At 49.7% G+C, this 26613-nt stretch overlaps 1 protein-coding gene across 8 annotated transcripts in view; it reads left to right on the top strand.

The window, feature by feature from the left end:
- The window catches only part of GAK (cyclin G associated kinase), a 69585-nt gene that overhangs the window by 5591 nt on the left and 37381 nt on the right, over positions 1-26613 (top strand). For 6 of the 8 annotated variants that reach the window (XM_045528296.1, XM_045528289.1, XM_045528290.1 and 3 more), the window contains exons 2-11: positions 3505-3566; positions 4470-4529; positions 5383-5497; positions 9501-9643; positions 14596-14721; positions 18157-18246; positions 19660-19795; positions 20191-20303; positions 22484-22574; positions 24241-24364. In XM_045528296.1, the coding sequence (XP_045384252.1) occupies positions 4527-4529; positions 5383-5497; positions 9501-9643; positions 14596-14721; positions 18157-18246; positions 19660-19795; positions 20191-20303; positions 22484-22574; positions 24241-24364 (941 nt within the window). In that variant the 5' untranslated portion in view covers positions 3505-3566; positions 4470-4526. Of the gene's footprint in view, positions 1-3504; positions 3567-4469; positions 4530-5382; positions 5498-9500; positions 9644-9664; positions 9772-14595; positions 14722-18156; positions 18247-19659; positions 19796-20190; positions 20304-22483; positions 22575-24240; positions 24365-26613 lie in introns of those variants that run through there. The other 2 variants (XM_045528295.1, XM_045528294.1) reach the window with 2 other exon arrangements.

Raw genomic sequence — 26613 nt, 5'->3', positions numbered from 1 at the left:
AAGCCGCTCTCCCTTCCTCCTGTTGTGCTCAGCCTCCTCCTTTCCAGGGACTCCTGGTATGTTACACGCTATCTGCATGGGATGTGGACGTATGTCTTAGTCTGTTTGGGCTGCTATAACAAAATACCATACACTGGGTAGCTTATAAACAATAAAAATTTATTTCTCACAGTTCTGAAGGGCTCCAAGTCCAAGATGAAGGCATTGGCGGCAGATTCAGTGTCCGATGAGGGCCATTTTCCTGGTTCAGAGATAGTCCCTTCTCTGCCTTCTTGCTGTGTTCTCCTCCCAGGGTGGAGGAGGAACAAAACTGGGATAAAGAAAGAGTGGCTGAGATGAGCGGGGTGTCAGGGAAAGCCCCTCAAAAGTGGGGAGAGCAGGTCCAGGAGGGAGTGGGTAGGCAAACGTCAAGCGTCCGGGTGCCCCTTCCAGGCCTGCTGTTAGTGGAGAGGCCATGGGCAGTAGTGAGCTTGGTGTGTTTGAGGAAAAGCCAGTGGGGCAGGGAGACCAGGAGGACCTGTAGCCTTGCTGAGGACACACAGTGGTAAAGTCCTTGTGATCATCTACATCTATGATTGTATGGTCTGAAAATAAGAAAAGTTTTAGTTTTTCCTTTCTTTTCCATGTTTAATATTTTTTAAATTGACAGATAAAATTGTATATATTTATTGTGTAGAATATGAAGTTTTTTAAAGTGTACATACATCATGGAATGACTAAATCTAGCTAATTAACTTATACATTACTTCACATAGTTATTGTTTTTGTGATGAGGACACTTAACATCCACTTGTAACATTTTTCAAGCATACAATATATTGTTATTAACTATAGTTACCATGTTGCACAAGAGATCTCTTGAACTTATTCCTTCTAACTGAAATTTTGCATTCTTTTTTAGTTTTCCTTACTGATCTTTATGCCTTTTATTAATTTTTATAGCTCTCTTGCATTGACTAGGATTCACAGTACAATGTTGTATAGCAGTGCTAAGAGCAGACATCTTGCCTTGTTCTTGATCTTAGAAAGAAAACACTATTAAGGCTCATGTTAGATGTAGGTTTTTGTAGTTGCCATTTCTTTTTTTTTTTTTTTTTGTTTTGAGACACAGTCTCACTCTGTTGCCCGGGCTAGAGTGCCGTAGTTTCAGCCTAGCTCACAGCAACCTCAAACTCTTGGGCTCAAGCAATCCTTCTGCCTCAGCCTCCTGAGTAGCTGGGATTACAGGCATGTGCCACCATGCCCAGCTAATTTTTTCTATATATATGTATTTTAGTTGTCCAGATAACTTCTTTCTATTTTTTAGTAGAGACGAGGTCTCACTCTTGCTCAGGTTGGTCTCGAGCTCCTGACCTTGAGCAATCCTCCTGCCTCGACCTCCCAGAGTGCTAGGATTACAGGTGTGAGCCACCACGCCCATCCCTATAGTTGCCATTTCTCAGATTGAAGAAGTTTGCTAGTTTGCCGAGAGGGTTTTCTTATTATATTATTTTTAAAAAATCATGAATGGGTTTTGCATTTTGACATATGCTTTCTCGGTGCCAATGGAGATGATTCAGTATTTCCTATTCTGTTACTCAGAACCACAGTGGTTGATTTTAAGTGTTGAACTAACCTTGCATTCCTGGGATGAATCATACTTGGTCATGATATATTACTCTTATTACATTTTGGCAGAATCAATTTGCTAGTATTTTCCTGAGGATTTTTTGTTTCTATGCTAACGAGTGATGTTGATCTATAGTTTTGTCTTTATAGCCTCCTCTGGTTTTGGTTTCACTGACCTGAAAAAATGGGCTAGAAACTCCTCTTGCTCTGTCTTACTGGTGATTTTTTGTGAGATTGTTGTGATTTCTTCCTTAAATGTTTGATAGAATAGTAGAGCCATCTGTTTTCATTTTCTATTTCATAGATTTCCATTAATATCTTTTCATCTATATTTATTAATTTTTTTAACAGCTCTGGTGAGGTAAAAATGAGATACACAAACTGCACATTTTTAAAGTGCTTTGACATACATATGTGCACATACCATGTAGCTACCATGTAATCAAGGCAGTGAACATATCCATCAGCTCCAGAATTTCCCTCCTTCCCCTTTGTAATCTTTCCCTTCTACTTCCCCTGCCCCCACATCCCAGGCAACAACTGATCTGCCGTCCATTATTATAGATTAGTTTGTATTTTGTAGAGTTTTCTATAAGTGAAATCATACATACTTACTCTTTTTTTGCTTAGCTTTGTTTACTCAGCATAATTATTTTGAGAGTCATCTATGTGTTGCATGTAACAGTAGTTTCATCCTTTTTATTGCTGAGTGGTGTTCCCATGTATGGATAATTTTTTTTAATCCATTCACGCATTGGTGGACATTTGGGTTGTTTCCAGTTTTAGGCTATTACAGATGAGGCTACTGTGAACAGTCACGTGCAAGTCTTTTTTTTTTTTTTGAGACAGAGTCTCGCTCAGTTGCCCGGGCTAGAGTGCTAGTGTGTCAAGCTCACAGCAATCTCAAACTCTTGGGCTTAAGCAATCCTTCTGCCTTAGCCTCCCGAGTAGCTGGGACTACAGGCATGTGCCACCATGCCCAGCTAATTTTTCTATATATATTTTTAGCTGTCCATGTAATTTCTTTCTATTTTTTTAGTAGAGACGGGGTTTCGCTCTTGCTCAGGCTGGTCTCGAACTCCTGAGCTCAAGCAATCCTCCTGCCTCAGCCTCTCAGAGTGCTAGGATTACAGGCGTGAGCCACCACGCCTGGCCTATTTCTTTTTCTTACCCGATTGCACTGGCTGGAACTTCTCATACAATAGTGAATGTCAGTGGCTAGCACATATATTTTTGCCTTGTTCCTGATTTTAGAGGGATACGTTTGATTTTTCACCATTAAGTATAATGTTGCTGTTGGTCATTTATAGATATAGCAGCATTATATTTAATGATATAATGAAGAATTTTCTTTTTATTCTTAGTTTGCTGAGAGTTTTAAATTTTACACTGTGATTTTCCACTGTAGGAAGCTTTAACAAAAGCTAAGCAAGTTAAGCCAATTCTACTTAGTCATGGCATATTATCCTTTTTATATATTGTTGGGTTTAACTTGCCAATACTTTGTTTTAATGTCTTTTGGGGGCATTTGGGCAGTGAGGTCTAATTTGTCCTCTATCAATTGTTCTCTTTTTTTTTTTTGCATCAATCTTTCTAGAATATCAGTTTCATTTATTTGTTTCCAGAGAATACTTTTGGTTTTGTTGATTTTATCTATTTTTTCCCCTTTCATTAATCTCTGTTACTAGGTTCATTTCTGTCTTGTCCCTTAAGCAGAACATGTAAAATGCAGTGGTAAATAAGTTGAGGCTGTTAGTTTTTCTGGAAAACAAATTGCTGGCCACAGCCACAAGTCCAGTTTGTATTTTATTGAGTAAAGGTGTTCTTTTTTTTTAGCTGAATATGTTAAATAAAAATTGTTGCACTGAACTGATAAGGATTTTTTTTAATTTCCAGGAGGGTTTGCATTTGTGTATGAAGCTCAAGATCTGGGAAGTGGCAGAGAATATGCATTAAAGGTAATAAAGGATGATTTGACGTTTTTATGTGGGGTTTTGGTTTGTTTTAAAGGAAATCTCTGACAGTGTTTTCAGAGACTTATCCCTATTATTAATATTTAGTTTGTTTCTTTTTTACCGTTTGTATATATTTGTGCTATTTTGTTTCTTCTGATGGTGAAGACGTCAGCAGTTTTAGATGCTGTGTTCTCAGAGAACGCCATTGAAGCGGTGGCCTCCAGCTTGGGGTTGAGGGCTCCCTTGGGCCCAGCCTCCTTCACTCTGGGGCTTGGGCTGCCTTGGAGAGAGGAGTGAGGGTGATCTCACAGTCGGGTCATGGCATATTGGCCTCCATCTGCCAAAATAGGGGTTCTACAAATATATGGAGTTTAGGAGCCACACATATAAAACATGCGTCCATGGCATATCTGTATATAAATGTTGTGGTGAGACAGGGGCAGAGGTTTTGTCTATACCACCTGTGTGCTGGGCTGAGTGGTTCTGTTTTTGTCCTGAGACATGACAAGAGGCCTAGCTTAGAGGTGGGGTACCCCAGGTGGCCCTGGCCCCACCTTCAAGAGTGAGTTTGAGTGGGCCTGGTTTTGGCGATCCACAGTGTATACCCATGTCCCTGCTAAGCATCTCCTCTCATTTTTCTTGTTTGTCTTATTTTTCTCTGGCCTTTTTGGAGGAAAGACTCCTTTTTGCTTTTTCTCATGTTTTTTGATCATAAAGCTCTTTCAAGGGTCTCTAACCTCCTATCCAGTTTTTGCACAGGTCAAATGTTAAAGCAGGTAAGCAGGTTAATCTCTCTTAAACACATTGCATTTGTTCTCTTGGATGTTTATGTTTGAGATAAGGCATTACGTAAAGTGAAAGGATAAACAATCTTTAATCTTTTTTGTGTGCTATTTCCTGATACAGCGGTTATTGTCCAATGAAGAGGAAAAGAACAGAGCCATCATTCAAGAAGTTTGTTTCATGGTATCCTTTTCCCAGGAACCAAGAGCCAACACTGTCACTTAGCGGGGCACAGGCCTGCGTCATGCTGTGACTGCCAGCTCAGTGATGCTCTGTTTGATGTGGTAAATTGGCCTTTTGCTTTTACCAAACAATTTATAGTGCAAAGGTGGTTTTTTCCCCTGTTCTTTACTCCCAGTTTAATACTAATAGTAAAAGATTCAAAAGTGTTGGGAATGGGGTTGTTGTTCCTACACATGAGGTCTCGATGCCCAGGGGATGGGCCAGTTAGCACAGGAGATCCTGCCCCTGCCGGCCCCTCTGAAGACCTGGCCGAGAGCTGTTATCAGCCGCTCCTGCTCACGTTGCCCAGGGCCCCTGCCCTGATGGAGGACTTGGGCCTTTCTTGCCACCCGCTGCCGCACGTCCTCCTTGAGTGTGGAGCCTTGCCCTCACTGTCATCATTCTGCTTCTCTTCTACAAGCTCTGTCCATTCTGAGAGCCTGCAGGCCACCTGAGCCAATGTCTAGGGGGACATGATCACTCCTCACAGCCTCCCTGACATGTAGCCCCACAGGGGCCCCCTGCCTGCTCCACCTGGTGCAGGATGGACACTGGTGTTGCCGCAGTCAGGTGTGTGTGGCCAGTGTGCCTGTCTGAGTCACCCCTGCCCTGCCACTACTCCTCCTGACTCCTTTGCCTTTCTCGTGGTCCTCCACCTGCTCTCCCCCCCTTTCTTCTCTGGTGTTCTAAAATTGTGAGGTGATTCAATTAGAGTATTAGAACTTTAGTGTCTGAATAGCATATACATTTATTTTTAAGTGCACAGAATTATGGATGTGGTTATGCACATTCTCCTTTAACAAGACACCTGCAGAAAAAGCTTTCCGGCCACCCCAATATTGTCCAGTTTTGTTCTGCAGCATCAATAGGAAAAGAAGAGTCGGACACAGGGCAAGCTGAGTTCCTCCTGCTCACAGAGCTCTGCAAAGGTAACGTTCTGTAGAGACTAAGTCATTGCTTTCTAACATGTTTAAACAACTGTAAAATAGTCCCAGCATCTTCTCTCAAAATGATGTTAATGAAAAGAACTGGCTAGCTGTTTAACAGGTTTTTGAGAGGCATGCCACCTTCAGGGGGTCCTGGCACCGTCTCCCTCATTGGTCTGCAGGCTGTAACAGCACGGGTGGGAGCTGGGCCTTCACTGCATAGGTGTTGAACAAGGAAAGTGCTGAGAGTAGAGGGGCAGTCCCTGTGCTGAGAGGAGTGAGGGTCCCTGGGCTGAGGGGTCCTGTGTTGGCTTAGAGAGAAGGTAGAATGTTTGATGCACACTCCTACATGGCATTTGTGGACAACCCAGGTCAGGTCCCTTATCAGGCAGGGTCTCCTCTCTAGCGTGCCCAGGCTGAAAGCTTGAGAGCTGGCTGCCTGCTGGCCCCTGGGCCTGACCAAGATCCTCTGCCTGGAGGCCCCACCTGGCTCTTTCTGCCGGCCAGCCCAGCCCAGGCCCTGCTGGCAGTCCCCAGTGCATGTCCCCGCAGTTGTCCAGGTGTAGGTCCTGGGCATCAAGGGATGGAGGTGGCATTAATTACTCGGATTGACACTTGTGTGGATGTTTGTTTGTGTTCTCACTTTTCTTAAATTTTGAACCTACAGAAAACTTGAAAGAAGCATGGTGGACACCTGTTTTGCTGTTCACTAGCTTCCTCAGATTGTAACGTTTCCCACGGGTGCTTTCTCTCTCTCCATATGCTTGCTGAGCCATTTAAAAACAAGTGCAGGCATCAATACCGGAAGCGCTTTTGTTACTGTGTAGCTTGGGAACAGGGGCATTTCCACTGTAACTGCAGTCTGTTTCACACCTGAGAAAATCCTTGTGATGTGACGTAGTGTCACGTTCATGTTCAGATGTCTCCCCTTGTCCCTGAAATGGCTTTTGTGAGGTCTTCCTGTCCCCACACCAGGGCCAGGGTTGTGTTGTTGCAGTTGCTTGTGATGTCTCCTGAGTCTCTTTTTGTTTTTCACTTTTTTCTCTGGGTGGCACTGGACTCCTCCAGTGGGGAATGGTGTCTGGACCTGGGACCCGGGTGTTCCTAGGCCTTTCATAGAGCTGGGAAGGTGTTAAAACTGCCGGTGGTGCTGATTCATCCAGTTCAAGACACCGTGGGGTCTCCCACTTCATGGATATTCATTATTTTCATTTTTAATCACAAAAGGATACATGCTTGTTGAAAAAATACAAACAATATGAAGTGGTATAAATGCTTATAAAATGGGATTTTATTAAATATATGTTTCCTTTTTTTAAAAAAAAAAATTACCGTATTGGGTAAATGCCAGTAAATTCATCTCATGCTGTCGTAGAGGCTGCGTAGTTTCCTTAGTTTGATGCACCATGAGTAGCGTGGCCAGGCTTCTGTTTTTGATTCACAGGTTTTCTATACCAGAGTGTTCTGGAACTACAGCGTGTCTGCTGTGTGAGGCTTGCGCTTCTTGTGAAAGGGGTGCTGGGGCTGGCCAAGTCGGAGCATGTGTTTGGGATTCTGAGAGGCCCTCCCTCCCCGGCTCACCTGCGATCACGTGGATCAAGGCTGGATGGGGCTTCCTGTCCATCCAGCCTGTTCTCTGATTGCTTGTGATGAGGTTGACATGTTCCTCAACTCCCTTGCTCATCATTAGGGATGTCAGAAAGCGTTTGCATGATGTATATTTTGGTTTTAGAAGGTTTGAGTAGGATCAGGGTGAGAATTGAAGCTACTCAACTGGCTCTTTCCCAAGGTGGAGTAATAAGGGAATGGAGGAAACAGGGCCTAGAGCCTATGCCCAAGCACTGTCCCTGCTGGGGGTTGGGGCTCAAGCCTGCAGCCCAGCCCCACCTCTTGTGGTGTTGCTGTGTGTCCAAAGTTAGGGTTACCATAAGGTAAACCTATGCATGAGCTGTGCAGGGGACTGCCTGTCCGGGAGCACATGCAAGGCTGGCCAGTCAGGCGCCAGGGGGCTATGGACAGCACAGTTGTGCCAGCCAGGCCGGCCTGGTATGGGAGCATTCGGGACCCCTGGGACATGGGAGGGATGAGAGGGCCCCTGTGTGGCAGCAGATGCGGGGCTTCTGAGATGTGCCGCAGACCCCTCCTGCTGGGCAGGTTTCCCAACACCCTCCAAGGGCTAGCTACCTGTCCACAGCTATGCCACATGCAGAGTGTTTATTTTTTAAAAACTCCTTTACTTCTCACCAAGAATGAGCTACTGAACTCGGCCAGTTAACACCACCCATATTAACTCACTCTGCCAGCTCCTCCTGGTCCCACATCTGAGAGTGTCAAAGTCAGTTGTCACTTCTATTCTGGCCCCATCTCACCTGGGCCTGTCTATCTCTTCCTGAGCACCCCGTTCCCCCAGAGGCACTTTGTTCCTCCTCCCTACAGCACCCCTATTAACTCCTCCTGAGAGCACACCTGTTCTTCTGAGGACCCCCTGTTCCTCTGAGGGTTGGGTATGGTTGGGGGGCTGAGAGGTTCAGAGCAGCAGAGGTTGAGAGCCAGGGCAGGGCTGGGAGGGTGAGGAGGGGCCAGTCAGACATAGGTCTGGAGTCTTTTGGGCACCAGGCGGAAACTGTGGTGAGCAAGGGGAGTCTGTGTGGGCTATGCTGTGGGCACACAGGCAACAGGTGGGACCCAGGTCTGAGTGGTGGTGAGACCAGACCTGCTCACATGCATGTTCCCTATGTCATCATAAAACTTGCAAAGGCAGTGAGGTTATGGGAGCTGCCACTGAAGCGCAGTTAGAGCCTAGAGTGAACCATCCTCACTGAAGCATGTCTGTTGGTGTGGCTGCATGCAGGCACTAGGAGTTCAGCGACTAACCAGGAGAAGCTGACCCCAAATCAGAGTCAATGGTTGCATTGTTCTATACACCAGGAAGAAAGTGGGTTCAGGAAGAAGGGGGTGCATGTTTAGGGAGGATGGTAGAGATGGGAGGTGAGGGAGGGAGGCCTTCCCAGCTCAGGGAGCCCTGAGGCAGGGGCAGGAAGGGGCCAGTGTGGCTGGAGGAGAGCTCAGGGAGACGAGGTCACCGAGAGAGTGGGTGGGGCCCTGGGCGTTGGTGTCAGCCTTGGCTCTGGTGTTGGATGGGTGGCTGGTTGTCGGGGGCATGGAGCATGCCAAGCAGAGGGTTGTGGACTGGTCTGTGGGCTGAGAAGATGGAGCAGAAAATAGAGAGGCCCCAGGCCACAATGCCATGGTTGGGGCAAGGCCAGGATAAGAACATGGCGGGACCAGGACAGGTTGTGTCTGAGTGTCAGTGGGAGTGCCAGGCCAGCTGGTAGCACAAATGCTTGCATCCCCAGTGGGTCCTCAGCTCTGTGCTTGGCAGAGCTGGCTGGCCTGACATCCCTGGTTTCTTTGGGCCGAGGGCGCCTGGAAGGTCCCTGGACCAGCAGGATGGGTCCCTGATTGTGTACCCAACATTGGTCACACACGCAGCCTACACATCCAGTGTCACATACATAACAGTTACTGAAACTTTATGTCAGAGGGTTAAATCACCATTTAGTGAGTATTTCATTAGAGAGATGAAAAATTTGTATATTTGCAGTCATTTCTCTTTGTAGCTACCATTAGCAACATGCCTGATTCAGTTGTAAGCATTTGTAGCTGTTTTATCAGCATCTCTTGTGGTTCCTCTGTGTAGCTGCAGCAGCAGTTCTTCTCTCTCTGGGCTCTGTAACTTGACTGCTGTGCTCATTGTGCTGTCCTGAGGTTGTTGCGTGCCCATCCCTGCCACTGGGTGGTGGTCCTACACTCAGGGCTGCAGTGAGCACCCTCGTGCCCAGCCAAAGGAAAGGCCCTGGAGCTGCACTCCGGGGTGGGAGGGCTGAGCGCGCAGCCTGACCCTGGTCTCAGAAGAGGCAGCTACACCTGGAACTGTAGCCTGCTGGCCAGGGAGGGCATAGCCTTGATAGCTCCATGGTGACGTGAATTTAATTGTCTCTTTTAGGGCAGCTGGTGGAATTTTTAAAGAAAAGTGAATCTAAAGGTCCTCTGTCGTGTGATACGGTTCTGAAGATATTTTATCAGACGTGCAGAGCAGTGCAGCACATGCACAAACAAAAGCCGCCCATCATTCATAGAGATCTCAAGGTACCAACTTCATTCAACACATGCTTGCTGGGATGCCTTTGTACCACTGGTCCAACATTAGGATGTCGGAGCTTGTTGGCAAGCAAGGCTTTGTGATCATTTCACCTGAGAAGTTTGGAAAGATGTGTGTAAGAGCTTCTTATATTAGAAATTACTTTTCCAGAAGCTTCCCCCTTCTGTGTCTCCCTGTCTCATGGAACTTTGCCCACACAGAGGTCTGCTGTGCTGGGAGCCGTCAGCTCCCAGTGGAGGGTGCCCTGGCCCCCGGCTGCCTCCTGGCTCTGCCTGGGGCTTTGTCTTGGGCTCCTGGTCCCCGTACTGGCACACACCTCTGGGTGTACCCTCTGAGGCTTCCTTGGCTCCTGCTCACTGAGCACCCCGTCCTTTGTGAGCACTGTATGCCGTCCCTGTGGCCCTTGGGGTGGTTCTGGACCCTGCAGTGCTCCCTTGGTTCAGCCTCTTGGAACTGGGAGGAAGGTGGGTGCTGTTCAGTGGGGCCCAAGCTGCTTGCTGGACGCTGGCCAGAGCTCCCTTATTCCTCCTATGCCCCATGCTCCATTTCCTGTTTAGGAGCAGATTCCCTCCTTGACTGGCCCGTCAAGCTGGGCTTCTCAGTCTGATGCATCTCTGAGGGGTGGTGTCTGGGAGCTTTCGTGACGTCTGCGTGTAAGGGCTGCTCTGCCCGTCCCACTTTGCAGGTGCTCTGGCTGTGACTGTGCCCATGGGGTGGAGACTCTGCTGCCAGTGCCACGGATACACCCCACAGGGCCATCCTGTGGTGGGTAGTGCCGTATCACATACTGAGATTCTGCCTTTTCCTGATTATTAGTGAAGTTGAGTGTTGTGTTTGGTCATTAGTGGCTTATTCTTCAGTTAACTTCCTTTTTGTTTTTTGCCTTTTCTTTTTTCTATCGGCTTGTGTGTTTGATTCATTGGCACTCCTTGTGTAGTCTATAATCTTTTTTAAGTTATATGTGCTATAGATACCTTCTCCTGGTTTGTGGCCTAGTTTTTACTCCCCCATCCCCCTGTTGTATCTTTTAACAAAACCAAAGGCTTGCGAGAATTACCCAGTTACTGTGTACATGTCTCTGGGAAATCAGGACATTTCTTTTATAACCCTAATACCATTACCCCCAGCAAAGTGAAAATAATCTGAGTCCTCTCTTGCCCGTCTGTCCCCAGCCTGCCTCATTCCCCAAGCGCGGTCTCCCTCAGACCTCGTCAGCCTGGAACAGCATTGCCCACTTGTGGAAGCCCTGCGTTGGCGTCGGTTCCCCTATGCCCTTTGGCAGAGGGGCATCCGGCTGTGAGGTCCCTGCCCGCACAGTGTCTCTCAGAGAATAGGAGCCGCCTTTCAGACCCTACTCCTTGCTAACCCCCAACCCTAGCTTTCCTGGGTGAAGGGTTTTGTCCACTTGGAATTGACTTTGTGTGATGTGAGGTGGGGTGTCCCTTTCTCCACCCGGACATCTACCTGGCCCGACACCCAGAGCCATCCACTGCTGTTTGCCCCCAAGGCTGCCTGGGTGACCCAGGGGCCAGTGTAAGTTGCAGCTTAGGCCTCAACACCCTGTGCCCTTGAGTGAGTGTCTCGGGGCCCTTGCGGCCATGGTTCTGTGTTTCCTCCTTAGGCTCATTCTACCCCCCACCCCTGGGACCAAAGCTCCGGAAGGCAGTTTTCCTTTGTGTTCTCTGGTTAGGGGTAGGTTTCTTCCACTTTGCCTGTCACTGGGAATCTTACCTTACAGGGAAGGCATCTTCATTTAGATTTTTGAACTGTAGGTGAGTGTGACCTTTTCCAGTTGTGCCCCGAACTTGGAGAGACTTAGAAAGCCAGAGTTTAAGGGTGACTCATTGGACAGATGCCATGCCTGTTACTGAAGTCTTTGGGGCCGGGACCCCTCCCTTGATCATGCCCCTTCATGGGTGGCCACGAATGCCACTGTGTTGCCTGCTCCTGGGTGATGTCGGGACCCTTTTCCTCTCGTTCCTTCCCTCCCTTGCTCCCTTTCCTTCCTTTCTTCTGTTTCTTCTTCTGTATTTTCCTATTATTGTTTTTTAACCATTCTATCCAGCACTCCAAGTTGCTTTCAGCAGAAGGTTTTTTGAGGTTCCAAGGATGCCTGGTTTCCAGAAACTGACGTGCTGAGGCCTTGTTCTGACATGGAGAAGTGAAAGCTGGGTGGGGGCCATTGCCGCAGCTCCGGGCGGTGGTGATTCTACAGATGAAAGGTGGATCTTCCTAAGTAGACTCTGAGTGGTGGATTTTCTTATGGCATCAAGACCTGTCTGGTTTATGTTTTTATTTTTTGAGACAGCGTCTCACTCTGCTACCCAGGCTGGAGTTCAGTGGTGTCATCACAGCTCACTGCAACCTCAAACTCCTAGGCTCAAGGGATCCTCCTGCCTCAGCCTCCCAAGTAGCTGGGACTTTAGGCGTGCACCACCATGCCCGGCTAATTTTTCTATTTTTTTGGTAGAGACAGGGTCTCACTCTCTTGCTCAGGCTGGTCTCAAACTCCTGACCTCAAGCGATACTCCCGCCTTGGCCTCCCAGAGTGCTAGGATTACAGGTGTGAGCCACCGTGCCCGGACATGTGTGTATATTTTAAGGAATGTAAAAAGCAAAAAGGATGAAATTAGTAAAGAATCAGTATTTGTGAGCTTGGCCTCAGTTTGACATCACTTGTCTTCCCAGTGGGAAGTGCCCCTCAACACTGCAGTGGTGAGTTGACAGAAACCTTGGCAGCTGGGGCCCTCCCTCCACATGAGGTGGCACTTCCCTCACTTTGAGTAATTATGTTCTTTCTTTATTGCTGTGAGCTCTGCACCCTTCAGTGTAATCTACTCTTCCTGCTTTGGGGCGTGATGTGAACGGAAACATGCGTCACACATCCTTTCGTGTCTGGCTTCTTTTGCTCAGCATTATGATCTTAAGTCACGCGTCTTGCATGTGGCCCATACTTCCCAGAGTGTCCATCATGGGAACGCACCTCACTGTGTTCATCTGTTTGGCTGTGGTGGTGTTTGTGTCCACTCTACTTCCCTGGTTTACGGTGACCCTGTGGACAGCCTTGTCCAGCATGCTGGTGTGTGGAGCAGGTGTCCTGGGCTGGATGGTGCGTGTGCATCACCAGCTTGACCTCGGCACTGCAGACTCTTCACCCTCAGCAGGTCTTGTGGGTGCGTTTGGATTTAGTTTGCATTTTCCTTTTGTTAATCAAGTTGACATCTTTTTCATGTGTTTACTGGAATTTGGATTTCCTCTTTGGAGAAGTACTTGTTAAAGTGTTTTGACTATTTTTCTCTTCAGTTGCCTTTTCTTATTGATTTTTAGAAGCCCTGTGCTGGTTATATGTGGCCAACATTTTCTCTTCTGTGGCTGGTACATTTACTTTCTTAGTATCCTTTGATAACAATATTCTTTCTTTTAAGCTAGAACATTCTACTACTCATTGCATCATGGTTGTGCTGTCTGTGTCTGTTGAAGAAGTTGTTAACCTTTCATAGATCAGAAGACCATGTTGTCTTGTGAAAGATTTGTGGGTTGTTTTTTTTTTTTTTTTTTTTTTAGAGAAAGGGTACTTGCTCTGTTGCCCAGGCTGGAGTGCAGTCATGTGATCATACTTCACCATAACTTCGAACTCCTGGGCTCAAGCGACCCTCACACGTTAGCCTCCCAAAGTGCCAGGAATACAGGTGTGACCTGCTGCACCCAGACTGTGGCTTTGCCACCCTTTCACAATCTGGCATCTGGGGCTCTGTCTTGGTGGCACTACCTGGGTTCTTCCGTTGGGCCTGAGCTCCTTTGTCCTGTTACCAGAGCTTCACAATCAGGCTTAAAAGTGGTTCTCCAAGATTGTTGTGGCCCTTTGAGCTCTTTGTGTAAGTTTTTGAATTAGTTTGTCAAGTTCCACCCAAAAAGTTTTTGGGAATTTTCTTAGAATTGCCATGACTCACCCTGGAGCAGGGGTTGACAGCTTTTTTTCTATAAAGGGCTAGAGTTAAATAAGTTTTGACATTGCAGACCACACAGCCTCTGCTGAGGCCCTCGGTTCTGTGGGAGCACAGAAGTGGGTTTGGCAGCATGAGATGGGTAGGCGCGGCCATATGCCAGTAGAGCTGCTTATATGGTCTGACATCACAATTTCATATTACTGTCATGTGTCATGAAGTACTAGTCTTTTGGGTTTTTCCACCACTACTCATTTAAAAATGTAAAAGCCATTCCTAGCTCTGGGCCACCTTCACTGAACCTTTTCTCTTAGGGGCATGATGGAGCTCCCTGTTTAGTTTGGATTTAAAATTTTATCCCAGTTATTTTATATTTTTCTGCATAGGAAGTCTTGTGTCCATTTTTTGTGAGGTTTATTCCTAGGCTCATGATATAATTAATGTAGTTATAAATGGCATATTAATTTTCTTGTCATCTGAGTTTTCTAAAGGCTTTCATTGTGTGTCCAACATTATTAATTGGGATTATCTTTATTTATGGTTGATTTTTAGCTTTCTTCCCTTTATTTCTCTGAATTATGCATTTTAAAATGTATATATGTTGACTTTGATCAGAAAGAATTTAAGATATTGCATTTCTCCCCATTGAGGAAGGCCCCTTTGCTGACCTGTGTGAAATCCCTAGCACTCTCAGGGCCTGCCTCTCAGGCGGGCGCCCACTCTAAAGCCCCTCCACACCCCTGCCTGGTAGGATGTGGAGCTGGTCACACACACGAGTGCACACACACACACACACACACACACTCCACACTTAACGCACTGCAGCCCTGTTCTGAGTCCTCAGGATGGTCCTGGCAGCTCATTGGCCCTGGCCTTGAAGTGGAGGGGCTGTCTGGGCTAAGGCACTGGTCCTGTCTAATGTCCTGTTTGTTTTTCCTGAAATCCAGGCTCTGTCTGCATCAAGTTCATAACCACTGTCTTCTGGAATTTTGTAGGTTGAAAACTTGTTGCTTAGTAACCAAGGGACCATCAAGCTGTGTGACTTTGGCAGTGCCACGACCATCTCACATTACCCCGACTACAGCTGGAGCGCCCAGAAGCGAGCCATGGTAGAGGAAGAGGTGAGGGGAGCAGTGGGGCCTCTGTGCATGGATGTCACCCTCCATCTTGTCTCTTTCTCCATGGGCTCTCTCTAGCCCACTGGGAGTCTGCACCAGCGTGCACTGTGTCCCTGTAAGCCAAGACCTGAGCGGGTACCACCACACTGGAGTCCAAGGGGCTAGTCTGGCTCCAGACTGCCTGTGGGGCTGGTTGTGGGCACAGAGACAAGTCAGATGGATGATTGCGCTTTAGGTCATCCTCCTCCCAGATCTGGCTCTGAATGTCTTATGGCCATTTTTTTTCTTGGATCTTTTTATTGTGGTAAAATATAACAAAATTTATTATTGTAACCTGTTGTTAGCATGCATTCTGGTGGCATTCATATTCACAGTGTTGAGCAACCATCACCACTGCCCATTCTGGAACTTTTTTATCCTTCGAAATATGGCTATTTTTAAAAAAATTATTTAGAAATATATCTTCGTGGGAGACCTGGCAGCTCCATCCGGGAGACCCCTGCACAACTCAGGACAGTGTGGGTGGGGCCCGAGTGTGACCTGAAGGGAGAGACCCAGACAGAAGGGTGCGAAACTGGCAGAGTGTCCATTGGGCTACCTTCTTGGTGAGAGCCCAGACCCAGCCAGCAGTACCCGCACGCAGCAACAATCTCAGGGTCACCACCTGCGGCACTAAGAAAACAAACCCAAGCACAAGTTCAGGGTTTCTTTATATTAGGTCATTAAATATGAAATGTCCGATTTTGAATCAAAAGTTTAATTTATTATATCTCAAACAAGAAGTAGTACAATTAATCAAAGTATGCACCTAAACTGTCAGCACAATTTTGCCTTAATAGTAGCTTGCTTATGCCAGCAGCAGAGAAGCCTGGAGAGCAAGTGGTGATGAAATCATGAAAGGTGTTTTCCAGAGCTTATTGAGAACTGAATATTTTTCCTTGCAAGAAGTGTTCCAGAGCCTGGAAAAAGGGGTAGTCGGTTGGTGCAAGGTCTGGTGAATACGGTAGATGACAGAGAGTTTCCAAGTCCGGCCTCTGTAGTTTGAGCAGTATTGTTTGTTGGACACGTAGGTGAGCATTGTCTTGCAAGAGGATTGGCCCTTCTCTATTGACCAGTGTTGGCTGCTCCATTGCAAGCATTCTCATCATTTCATCCAATTGGTTGCAGTAGACATCTGCCATAATCAATTAACCAAGTTTCAGGAAGCTGTAGTGGATACCAGTGCTGGACCACCAAACAAACACCATTAGCTTTTTTTTTTGATGACTATTCAGTTTTGGCCTGTATTTCCGCACTTCATCTTTGTCCAGCCATTGTGCTGAATGCTTGTTGATTGTCAGAAAGAATACATTTTTCATCACACGTAACGATATGGTATAGAAATGGTTCACCTTTATGTTGTGACAGCAAACAAAGACAAGCTTCGAGACAATTTCTCTTCTGATGCTCATTTAATTCATGAGGAACCCATCTATCCAGCTTCTTTACCTTGTTGATTTGTTTCAAATGGTATAATATTGTTGGAATAGTAACATCAAACCTTGCTGCTAATTCATGCGTAGGTTGAGATGGATTCGCTTCCACTATAGCTTTCAGCTCATCATTATCCACCTTGGTCTCAGGTCACCCAATGGCTCATTTTCAAGATTAAAATCACCAGAACAGAACTTCTCAAACCATCAACGTACTGTGCGTTCATTAGCCATGTCCTTCCCAAACACTTCGTTGCTATTTCGAGCTGTTTGCACTGCAGTGGTTCCACGACAGCACTCATATTAAAAAATAACATGTATTTTGGACTTATCCATGGTTTCACAAAAATTACTATAAAAAGAAAAATTTGAAAGATAATCACAAGCCAAATCAGAATGTACCTTCACCAAAACAAAAAACAACAACAAACAAGAAGTGTCAAAGTGAAATGTTAGAGATATCAACTGTCAAACTTAGTACTTAGGGGGCTGGACGTAGTGGCTCATACCTGTAATCCTAGCACTCTGGGAGGCCAAGGTGGGAGGAGCGCTCAAGGTAAGGAGTTCGAGACTAGCCTGAGCAAGAGCGAGACCCCGTCTCTATTAAAATAGAAAGAAATGATCTGAACAGCTAAAAATATATAGAGAAAAAATTAGCCAGGCATGGTGGTGCATGCCTGTAGTCCCAGTTACTCGGGAGGCTGAGGCAGTAGGATTGCTTGAGCCCAGGACGTTAAGGTTGCTGTGAGCTAGGCTGGCGCCACAGCACTCTAGCCCAGACTACAGAGCAAGACTCTGTCTCAAAAAAAAAAAAGTACTTAGGGAAATCAGACATTCCATACATAATAACCTAGTAACTCTTCTCCCGCCCCCACCAGCAGCCAGGACCGGGGGATGTGCTGTCAGATCCTGTGTTGAGAAGTCCTAGGATTATTCCTTTTCTCCTTCAGTGTGGTTCTGTTACTCTTTTGAAGTACATTTGGGTTTATCGATTTATTTACGTTAACAGACTTTGTTTTTTAGACCAGCATCAGGCTAACAGAGCAGCGTCAGGCTAACAGAGCAGGGTGGGAAGGCACTGAGTTGCCTTGTGCCCCCAGCTTGCACTCCTTGCAGCCCCCTCACTGTTCCTTGGTTCTTCTTTCTGGGTCTCTCATGCACTCTCCGTCGATGCTATGGTCTGTCTTGGGGTTGTAGGCACTGAGTTCTGCACGAGCCCATGTCCTTGTGCACCCACACTTCTTTTTTTCAGCCGTTTCACCATCCTAAGTGAGGCCACTCTTGAGTAGTAGATCTTCAAGCAGAGGACAGTTTATTCTCTGTTCTTGTTTTCTCATTCTGTTTAATGTGTAACTACAGGGGCCTGTTTGCCCGCTGCTCCCATGTGAATCCACAGACTTGGGGCTGGTGTTCGTGTGTTTGCCATGCACTGAAATTCTCTTTTTCCATGTGGGTGTGCAACCCACAAGCCCCTTCTGTATGTTTGTGAGTCTCTCAGTTTTTAAATCTGAACTAACCATATAAATTTGGTTGAGTTATTTCTTCCATTGTAGAAGTGTTCTGTGTCCTCCACTATAATTCATCTGGAAGCCTCTTTTAATATAGCACTTCCTTTTGTGTACTAGAATAATGTGGCTTACAAAAGCTGGTCTGTTGGCAGCTGTTCGGGAGTAGGTTTCTTGTGTTAAGTGTGACACACCTCTACTGAACAAACAAAACAAATGTATGGCAGGTGAATACTTTGGCATAGTTAATTATTAAATGTGGGAGGCCATGAGAGATTCATTCATGGAAATTAATCTGGAGGGAAAGGGCAGTGGAGGTGGTGAGTAGGGCCCTGAGGTCTTTCTGGAATGTACAGGAGGAAAGGGCACCATGCACTTGGGAAAGTTGCAGGGCATTGATGGAAAATAAAAAGTACTGCTCACGTATAACTTTTCCTTTGAAATATCTGTTTTTTCTTCAGATCACGAGGAACACAACACCCATGTATAGGACGCCAGAGATCATAGACTTGTATTCAAACTTCCCAATCGGCGAGAAGCAGGATATCTGGGTGAGGTCCTGGTGCCTCTCCTGGCAGCGCCTGGCTCAGTCCCCCAGGGAGACCCTGTCCTTGGCCCACGCGTAGTGGAGACCGGTGTCTGTCCTGGCCTTGGGCAGCTGCAGTCTGGTCTCCTCTGACTGAGAATCAGCAGGTCCCCTTGGCCTCCTTTCTCTTTTATCATTTCTTTTTCTTTTCTCTTCTCTTCGTCTTCTTAAGAATCACTCATGACTACTTTTCACAGAGATGACTTGAGTAGAATTCATTTGGTTGGTGTGCTCGTGTTGAACCAAGTTGACCCAGGAGTCCTGTGCGGCTGAGTCTGCCCAAGTGAGGGCCAGGCCCAGTGCCCAGGGGTCTCCCCCCACCCTCCCCAAGGCCATTGGGTGGGCATCATGCCCTGTGGTGCTTCTGGGCTCTCCTCTCACTCCATGGCAGAGCTCAGCCCACACATTGTGCTCCTGTTCCCTCCGTGGCTTGGCCAGAGCCACCAGCGTTCACCTGGGAACAGGGGCCCAAGCACCTATGCCCCCGCACCTTGGACTTCCCACTCAGGGTTCATAAGGGCCCCATGTGGACCCACGTGGACATGCTGCATCTGTTCCTGGGGTCCTAGGTTGAGAACCTTTGTCTTTTGAGATGTGTGAGATGACGGGCACCCACCTGTGTCTTCATTAGCTGCTGATGTCTTGGTTGCCCCGGGCACATATCCCAGCAGGAAGACACCCCTGCCGTTGGTGTGTCAGGTGTCCCGGTGTGAACTTTTACTCTTGGCTACATAAAATCTCGATGTTGAAGTAACTACTACTTCCTCCTGTGGGTTCCCATAGTTGGGTGTTGTGGGTAGAATGACCAGGAGAAGAGCCTGATAGTTCATTCAGGGCTTATTCTGTGAAAATCCTCCACGGACCCCATAGGCCTCATTGCTGTGTGCTCTGCTCTGCTCCTTTGCTCTGTGTGTAGTGTTGCAGCCGAAGGATGCCAAGGCAGAGCTCGTCCCCTGCATTGCTTTGGCATTGCTCTGCCACCACCGGGGACGATGGCCTTGCACAGCGAGGTCTGTGCTGGCGTCCCACTAGCCCCAGAGCCCAAATGCATGAATGTGAGAACCGTTTAATTGTGAAAGAGATATTTTGATCTAAAATAAGAGTTTGAAGTTTATTTACATCTGTAACCTAGATAATTTTTTGTGGTGGATAAGGATGGAAAAATCGAGGCTTTCCATGTTGTGGGGAGGACTGTTGCTAGCTCTCTCAGCTAGGTTGGCCTTTGTATGTCACAGCCAAGTCTGGCTCATCCATAAAACCAACAAAAGATGGAACCCATGGAAGCAGCCCCCACCCCAGCTGCTTCTCTGTGTCCCAATGCAATCCCGTGTCCTCGTCCCCGCCAGCCCTGGGTACTCAGCCTCTGTTTTCCCTGCAGGCCCTGGGCTGCATCTTGTACCTGCTGTGCTTCCAGCACCATCCTTTTGAGGATGGAGCAAAACTTCGAATAGTCAATGGGAAGTATGCGATTCCTCTGAGCGACACTCGGTACACTGTCTTCCATGACCTCATCCGTAAGTCCCCGTGGTGGATGCTCGGGGCAGGGGCTGGGGGACTGCCTTCCTGTTAGATTGTGGGTGTTGCCCATCAGCTGGCACTGCCATGTCTCCCGCCTGTTGCCATTGTTTTGACAGCATCCCTGGTGGGGGGCTTTTCAACAGAGCTCTCATCCGCTTACCCTTGGGTGAAATTACTGTGCTTTAAGTGGTAGTTTGATGACTTGGTTCAGTTTTGTTGCTCTTTCCTTCATTGTCCCCTCGCTTGCTTTTTAAAGTCAGTGAGTGTGTGAGTGAGTGGCCCTTTGGTGCCCTGTGACCTCTGTGAGAGCAGGTGGTGCCATCCCACTGGGGACCCCCAGGCTCATGCTGCAACGCGAGGTTGAGCTCATGCCACTGTTCCTCTGCTGCAGGCGCCATGCTGAAGGTCAACCCAGAGGAGCGGCTGTCCATTGCCGAGGTGGTGCACCAGCTGCAGGAGATCGCGGCCGCCAGGAATGTGAACCCCAAGTCACCCATCACAGAGGTGAGGGCATCACGGCTGTGCAAAGCACTGGACTGCAGGTCTTGCTCCTAATGGTGTTCTCACATCACCCTGAGGACCTCCCACCCAGTTCACTGTGGAGTGTCATGGCCCCTGAGGGCTCGCAGCCAGTGCGTGGGGAAGGGGCCCCATGGCAGCTCAGGGTCAGGACCGAAGAGCACCCCTGGGGTCACACTCTGGATGCACTGTCCCCAGCCCATAAAAGCCCCGAGGGTTGCTCTGTAGGCTCCTTTCTGGTAGTTCTTCCTCTGACTTTGGATGGAGTGTGAGTTATTTTTGTGTCTCACAATCTGGTGGACAAGCATCCCAGCATGTGTCAGCTGGTCCTGTACTTCGAGGTCTCTGGGCTGTGGCTATCTCAAGGCTTGGCCTGGGAAGGGTCCACTTCCAGGCTCCCATGGCTGCTGGTGGCATTCAGGGCCTGGCAGGCTGTTAGACTGAGGCCCCACACATCTGCGTGCTCTGTGAAAGTGGTGGGCCAGGAAAGCATCAGTGCAACATGGCCAGAAGACGCCCTCCCAGTCTTTCTGACCAGGCCAAGGGCGGGTGGACGATCACCTTTACCAGATTCCTGTGGTCAGAAGCAGGCTTGAGGTCTGGCCCATACCCATGGGGAGCAGGTGGGGTCTCTGAGTGTCTTTGGGCTCCCCCCAGCCACCACCACTCGTGCACATGGCCCAGGGCTCAGGTGAGGACTTGCAGGGCCCCAAAGGCCTGCAGAGTCCCCCCTGCAAACAAGCGCCCCCCTGCCCCATGGCCCTCCAATCTGTTACTCTGTCAGTAAATTCCAGCTGCCTGGCTTCCTTGTTGCTGTTCATCTCCCCAGTGGGGTTAGGCGCCTCTGCCAGGAGACCCTTGCTCAGTGACACAGACTCTCAATTCCTATATCTCAGGCACTTTTCAGCTGGATCCTTTCACTCCATTGTAGCTAGACACAGGACTTTCCAGGGCGCTTGGCATGGAGCTAGTTGTGAGGGGCTGGCTCTACTGTTGCCGAGGGGTGGATATAGGGCTTAGGAGGGAAAGGTCAAAGTTGCTGACCTGAGTCCTCATCTGCGGACAGGGGACCCTGTGAGAGGAGGTCGGTTTGGGGTGAGTTGAGGGTTTGCAGTTCCTTTTGGGGTGGCAGTGGATACACAGGCCTGGGAGCCGGGGGCTGCAGGGGCAAAGTGTGCATGTTCGGGGGGTGCCTCCCTCTGCTGGCCGAGGTCTCTGGGGGTTGCAGTGGAGGGAGTGCCCAGCCTGGGAACCAGAAGCATGTTAAGGTGCCAGGTACTTTGCAGTTGGAGAATTGATGTTGGAGACCTGTCAAGGAGCTGCCCTGGGGGCAAGGGTGGGGTGGGGGGGTCCCTTTCAGAGAAAATGGAGGTGGGGAGGGAGGGAGCTCCAGTCGCTTTGCTCTGCAGCAGGGCAGGCTGGTGTCTGCCACATCCCATCTGCTCTCTGGCCCTTCACAGAAAACATCTGCTGACTCTCCCCAGAGGTTGCAGAGGAACACTGGGCGTGCAGGGCTGCTGTGGGGCAGGCGGTGCTGCTGCACAGACGCAGGCCTGGTCAGCTGCGCCTGAGCACTCTGCTCTTAGCGCTTCTAGATGAGAACCTGGGGGGCAAACATCAAACCCCTGCCCGAGCCCACCACAAAACACCCAGTCCTCAGTGGGGCTGAACTCAAGGAGAGGTAAAAAATACTATTGTTTCTGGCCTCGCCCCACCCCCGCCTCCCAAAGAGGCTGCAAGCCACATGGTCCCCTGAGCCTGGGCCCTGAGATGAGAGAGCACTCCAGGACTTGGGGGCGCCGAGTCTGCTTATGATGGTTGAACAGATTGGGAAGGAATGGACAGAGGAAGAGGGACAGAGCCTGTAGCCTGCAGGTCTGAGGTGTCGGACCAGGACAGAGGAAGCTGTGAGGCAGACACACTGAGTCTCTCATGGGTTGCCTGTGTAGGTTTATCTGTATGTGACCTACCCTGTGGGTCAGGTTGACTATTTAGACTTGTGGGAAATCCTTCCCTTGCACTTTACAATGAACCAGGTAGAGAGGACAGGCTGTGGGGTGCAGGTGCTGCGTGCTCTCTCCCTGACCTGGGCGGGTGGGAACTGTAGCTCTGATTCTTGCCAAGGTCCATTCAGGAATCGACTTCTCTGATTTTAATCGTCACAGCTCCTGGAGCAGAATGGAAGCCATGGGAATGCCGTGCTGTCCCGAGGGCCACCCCTGCCTGGAGGCCCTGCCAGCAGCAGCTACAGTGGAGGTGGGTATGTTGTCCCACCCCCCAGGGGGGCCCAGCCCCACAGTCCTGCTTTCTTGGGCCTCTCAGCCTGGGAGCTGTAGCAGTTCACTGGGACTCAGAGAGCTCAGCAAAGCTGGTGTCCCCATGCAGTTCAGGACAGGGGAAGGGTTCAGACAGAAACCAACTGAGGGAAGAGATGTGGGGCAGGATCCAGGTGTCCTTGCCCAGGGCATGGTGTGCAGCAGCACTGGGCAACAGTGTTCGGGGCATCGCCACCAGGGAGGTGGGCCTGTGCTCCAGCATCCAGGGTGTTTCTTGAGGTCAGGCATGCAGGTCTGGGCCCTCAGTCCCCTGCCCCTCTGCAGTCAAGCTGATCCCAGTGGCCCAGGACTCCATCACACCACATTGTGTTGTTGACTGTCTGGCAGAGCCTAAAGCCCCTCCTGGGGGGACACTCCAGGTTCCCTCCTAGGAGTTGGGGACAAAGGGCCAGGTCTGCTTTGGCAGGGTTAACCCTTTACTGCAATAGGCAGTGACTCTGAGATCATAGCATGTTAGGGGTGCCTGGGAGAGGGGAGAGCTGGGGGGTTGGAGGGCAGGAATCAGGTAGCTGGGGCTCAGGTAGGGGAGGGTGCTCAGACTGGGGGGCAGGGGCTCAGCAGGAGTGGGGTTCAGACAAGGAGGGGACTCAGATGGGGGAAGAACGCAGATAGAGTGGGGCCCAGATGGGGGTGGAGCTCATTCAGGGGAGGGGCTGAGACAGGGAAGGGACTTGGGGGAGCTGGCGGGGACTTACATGGGAATGGGGGCTCAGTGGGACTGGGGAGAGGGTGCCAGTGGTTTGGGTGGGTCCCTAATGGCTGAGTAGTCTTCCTAGCCTTCCACCTCATACAGGTGGCACCAGTGATGGGCCTGAGTGTCCCTGGAGGGGCCTCAGCCTGTGGGGAGCTCGGAAGGCTCTGGGGCAGGGATGGCGCATGCTCTTGGGGCTGTGTGCCGGGAGGCACTCTGGAAGGTTCCCAGTGTAGCCACCGGGGCCCTGACCAGAGCAGAACAGCCAGGACATGGCCTTGAGAGGCACTGGCTGACTGGGCCAAGACCCTCCTGATGTTGTCCCCGTGTCCCCATTCGAGTGTAGAAGGGCCCACCTGGGTCTTTTTTCACCTGTTTCCCGGGGAGGGGCCCAGCCCCAGCAGTGGGCCAGCCAAGCCCTGGCACATGCAGTGGCGGATGTGGCCTCCACTAGCTGCAGGGAGAGAGAGTTCTGAAGGGGCTGAGTTCTTTGGGACACTTGAGTCTTCCCAGGCCTCTGTGTCCTGTCTGCACATGAGGCAATGGGCAGGCATTCTCTGTTTATACAAACTTCTGCCAAAGCTGCCTTGATGCCCTCACTCCAGGGACCCTGTGGTTTCAGGGTCTACTTTATCGGCCACCACTGTGTTCATGTCAAGGGCAGTCAGTGGCAGCCTCAAGTTGCAGCCCTGAGGCTGGCTTCCCATGCCCACAGAAAGACAAAGTTTCAGCCTGAAGCCATGTCTGAGGTGCCCAGAGCAGCTACTTCCCTGGATCTCTGAAAAGGCAGACACACCGGTGCCAAGGGGGGCTGGTGCTCTCTGCTCTACACTGCACATCAGATGTCGTGGGACTGTGTGCGCCCATGGCCAGCTAAGACCGTCTCTCCCTGCAGGCCTGGCTCTGACGGAGTATGACCAGCCCTATGGCGGGTTCCTTGACATTTTGCGGGGCGGCACAGAACGACTCTTCACCAACATCAAGGACACGTCCTCCAAGGTCATACAATCCGTTGCTAAGTAAGTGTGAGGCACCCGGGCTGTGTGTCTGCTGGGCTCTCTGTCCAGGCTATAGCCCAGACCCTCAGGCCCCTGCTTCCCACCCCTGCCGTGGAAAAGCCACACAGGATCCCTGGAGGCAGTGGGACAACATCCCCTTTGTCCCAAGGTGTGGAATGTGTCCAGTGCTCTGTGGAGCTGGGCAGGTCCCTTTCCATCAGCCGTCTTGCATGGCCCTGCAGTGCAGAGAGAGACCTGGAGACCCGGCCTCAGGCAGCACTTGGCTTGGCATGGTTCTTGCTGTGGCAGCGCCCCTTGTGTGGGGCTGTCTATCTGTTTTGGCGTGTAGCGGGTGAAGCGGCTGGGCACAGCAGCACCTCCCTGTATGGTCAGTTAAACTTCTCACTGTTCAGACTTTGAACAAGGTGGGTTTGAGTGTGTGGTTATGTGGTCACACTGTGGTTGGGACCATATGAGGAGAGTGCACATGTGTGCAGGTGGGGGGCCTCCCATCCCTGACATCAGCCTGCAGCCCCTGGCACTGCTCATCGACCACTGTGGAATGTTCCAGAACACAGCCCCCTCTGTGTCGTTGGGGTCTCTCTGCTGACTCTTCTGAAGTGGCTGAGTGCCGGGGGGTGCCTGGGGAGCCCTTGCTGGCCCTGGTTGCCTAGTGCAGCTGCCACTCCAGCTTGAGGGCATTGGCCATTTGTGGCCACCACGTCCCTTCTATAGTTGGTTAGATCTTTCGGCCCTATCTTTGTTCTTTCTTTTGTGTTATGATCCTTATTTTGTCCTGCAAGCGTCCACAGCACCAAGCAGACGTGTGTGTACTTGTATATGTTTCTGAGAGTGTGGACATGTGTATGTGCATGTGTGAACATATGTGTATGCTTGAGTGTGTGTGCACATGTGCAAGTGTATGAATATGCTTATGAACATGTGTCTGTGTGGAAATGTGAGTGTGCTGTGAGCGTGTGTGAGTACATATTGTAAGGTTTTTTTGGAGTGGGGGGAGGGCTGAGAGAGTCGGGTGGATCGGAGAAAGCAGAAGGGGCGTCTGAAGAGACGCCCGGTGGAGAGTTAGAGGGAGAAGAGGCGGAGGGGGGTGGGGGACCTAGTATAAGGAGGACTTGTGTGGGGGGTGGCAGGTCAGACAGAGAGAAGGACGGGAGCGCAAACAGAAAAAGGCTTGGACATACGGGATCTCCGACCATTTGTCATTTCTGCGACAAAAGTTATCAAGGTCTTGTAGAATATTGAAATCAAAAGTCTCATTTTTAGGCCATTGGGAGCCATTGTCCAATTTATATATTGGCCAGGCAGTATTGTAGTAAAGAATGAAGCGTTTGGGCCAGATGTCTAAATCCAGGGCCTTCAGATTGGCCAGCAGACACCCCAGGGGTGTCTCGCGGGGAATTTTGGTCACCCATGTCGCCTCAACCCGGATGGGGAAACAGCCAGGAACAGCTTCCTGGCTATGGAGGCAGCGAAAGCCTGGGGGGACGTCTCCGCCCGAGACTAGAGTGCCGGCACGGAAAGGGGTGAGAGGAATTCAGGCGTCCCCAAATAGCCTCAGCCCCTGGAATGGGGGAGCCTCCGACATGGGCCCACGGTTTAATGGACAGGGAACAGCTTCCCGGAGGGAACAGAGGCTCCTGGGGTATCCAGGTTGGGATAACACGGGGTGACTCACCCAGGCCGAGGTCGTCAATCAGGGACTCGAAGGCAGTCAGCGGAGGTCCCAGTCCGGAACGTGAGAGTTCACGGAAGGGGGTGGTGCAGCCAAGGCCCCAGAGCGGGCCGGCACAGCCAAATGTCCCTCCCGGGTTTCGGCACCAAATGTAAGGTTTTTTGGAGTGGCCGGCTCCAGAGAAAGAAAGATGAGCAGAGTTGAAAGGAAAAGTAAAGAGGCTTTATTGGGGTGCTCCTGGGTGAGGGCTCCCAAGAGAGGGACCCGGGGCGAGCTTCACAGTCCCAGGAGTGGACCAGAGAAGTCACCCCGCCCAGAAGTCTCAGTGGGCTTATATATGTTTTAGGGCTGGGGGATGGGAGTTTTTCCAGAGGGAAAATTTTGGCGCGAAGAGTGAGGAATTTCTTTGTTTCAGTTTTAGGGCGGGTATTGAGGAATAGGAGGGGCTTCTTCTTTTTTCATTAGGAAAGGGAGGGATTCCTGCCACCAGCCTTACACATATGTGACCATGTGTGCTGCACGTTGGGCTGTATGTATGTCATCTGTCACACTATGCACTTTGTCCCTCACGTGACCT

Source organism: Lemur catta, chromosome 17 (assembly GCF_020740605.2).
Source record: "Lemur catta isolate mLemCat1 chromosome 17, mLemCat1.pri, whole genome shotgun sequence".
In the NCBI taxonomy this organism is placed as follows: domain Eukaryota; kingdom Metazoa; phylum Chordata; class Mammalia; order Primates; family Lemuridae; genus Lemur; species Lemur catta.
The sequence above is the reverse complement of the archived record's forward strand: the minus strand, read 5'-3'. Positions and strand labels throughout refer to the sequence as shown.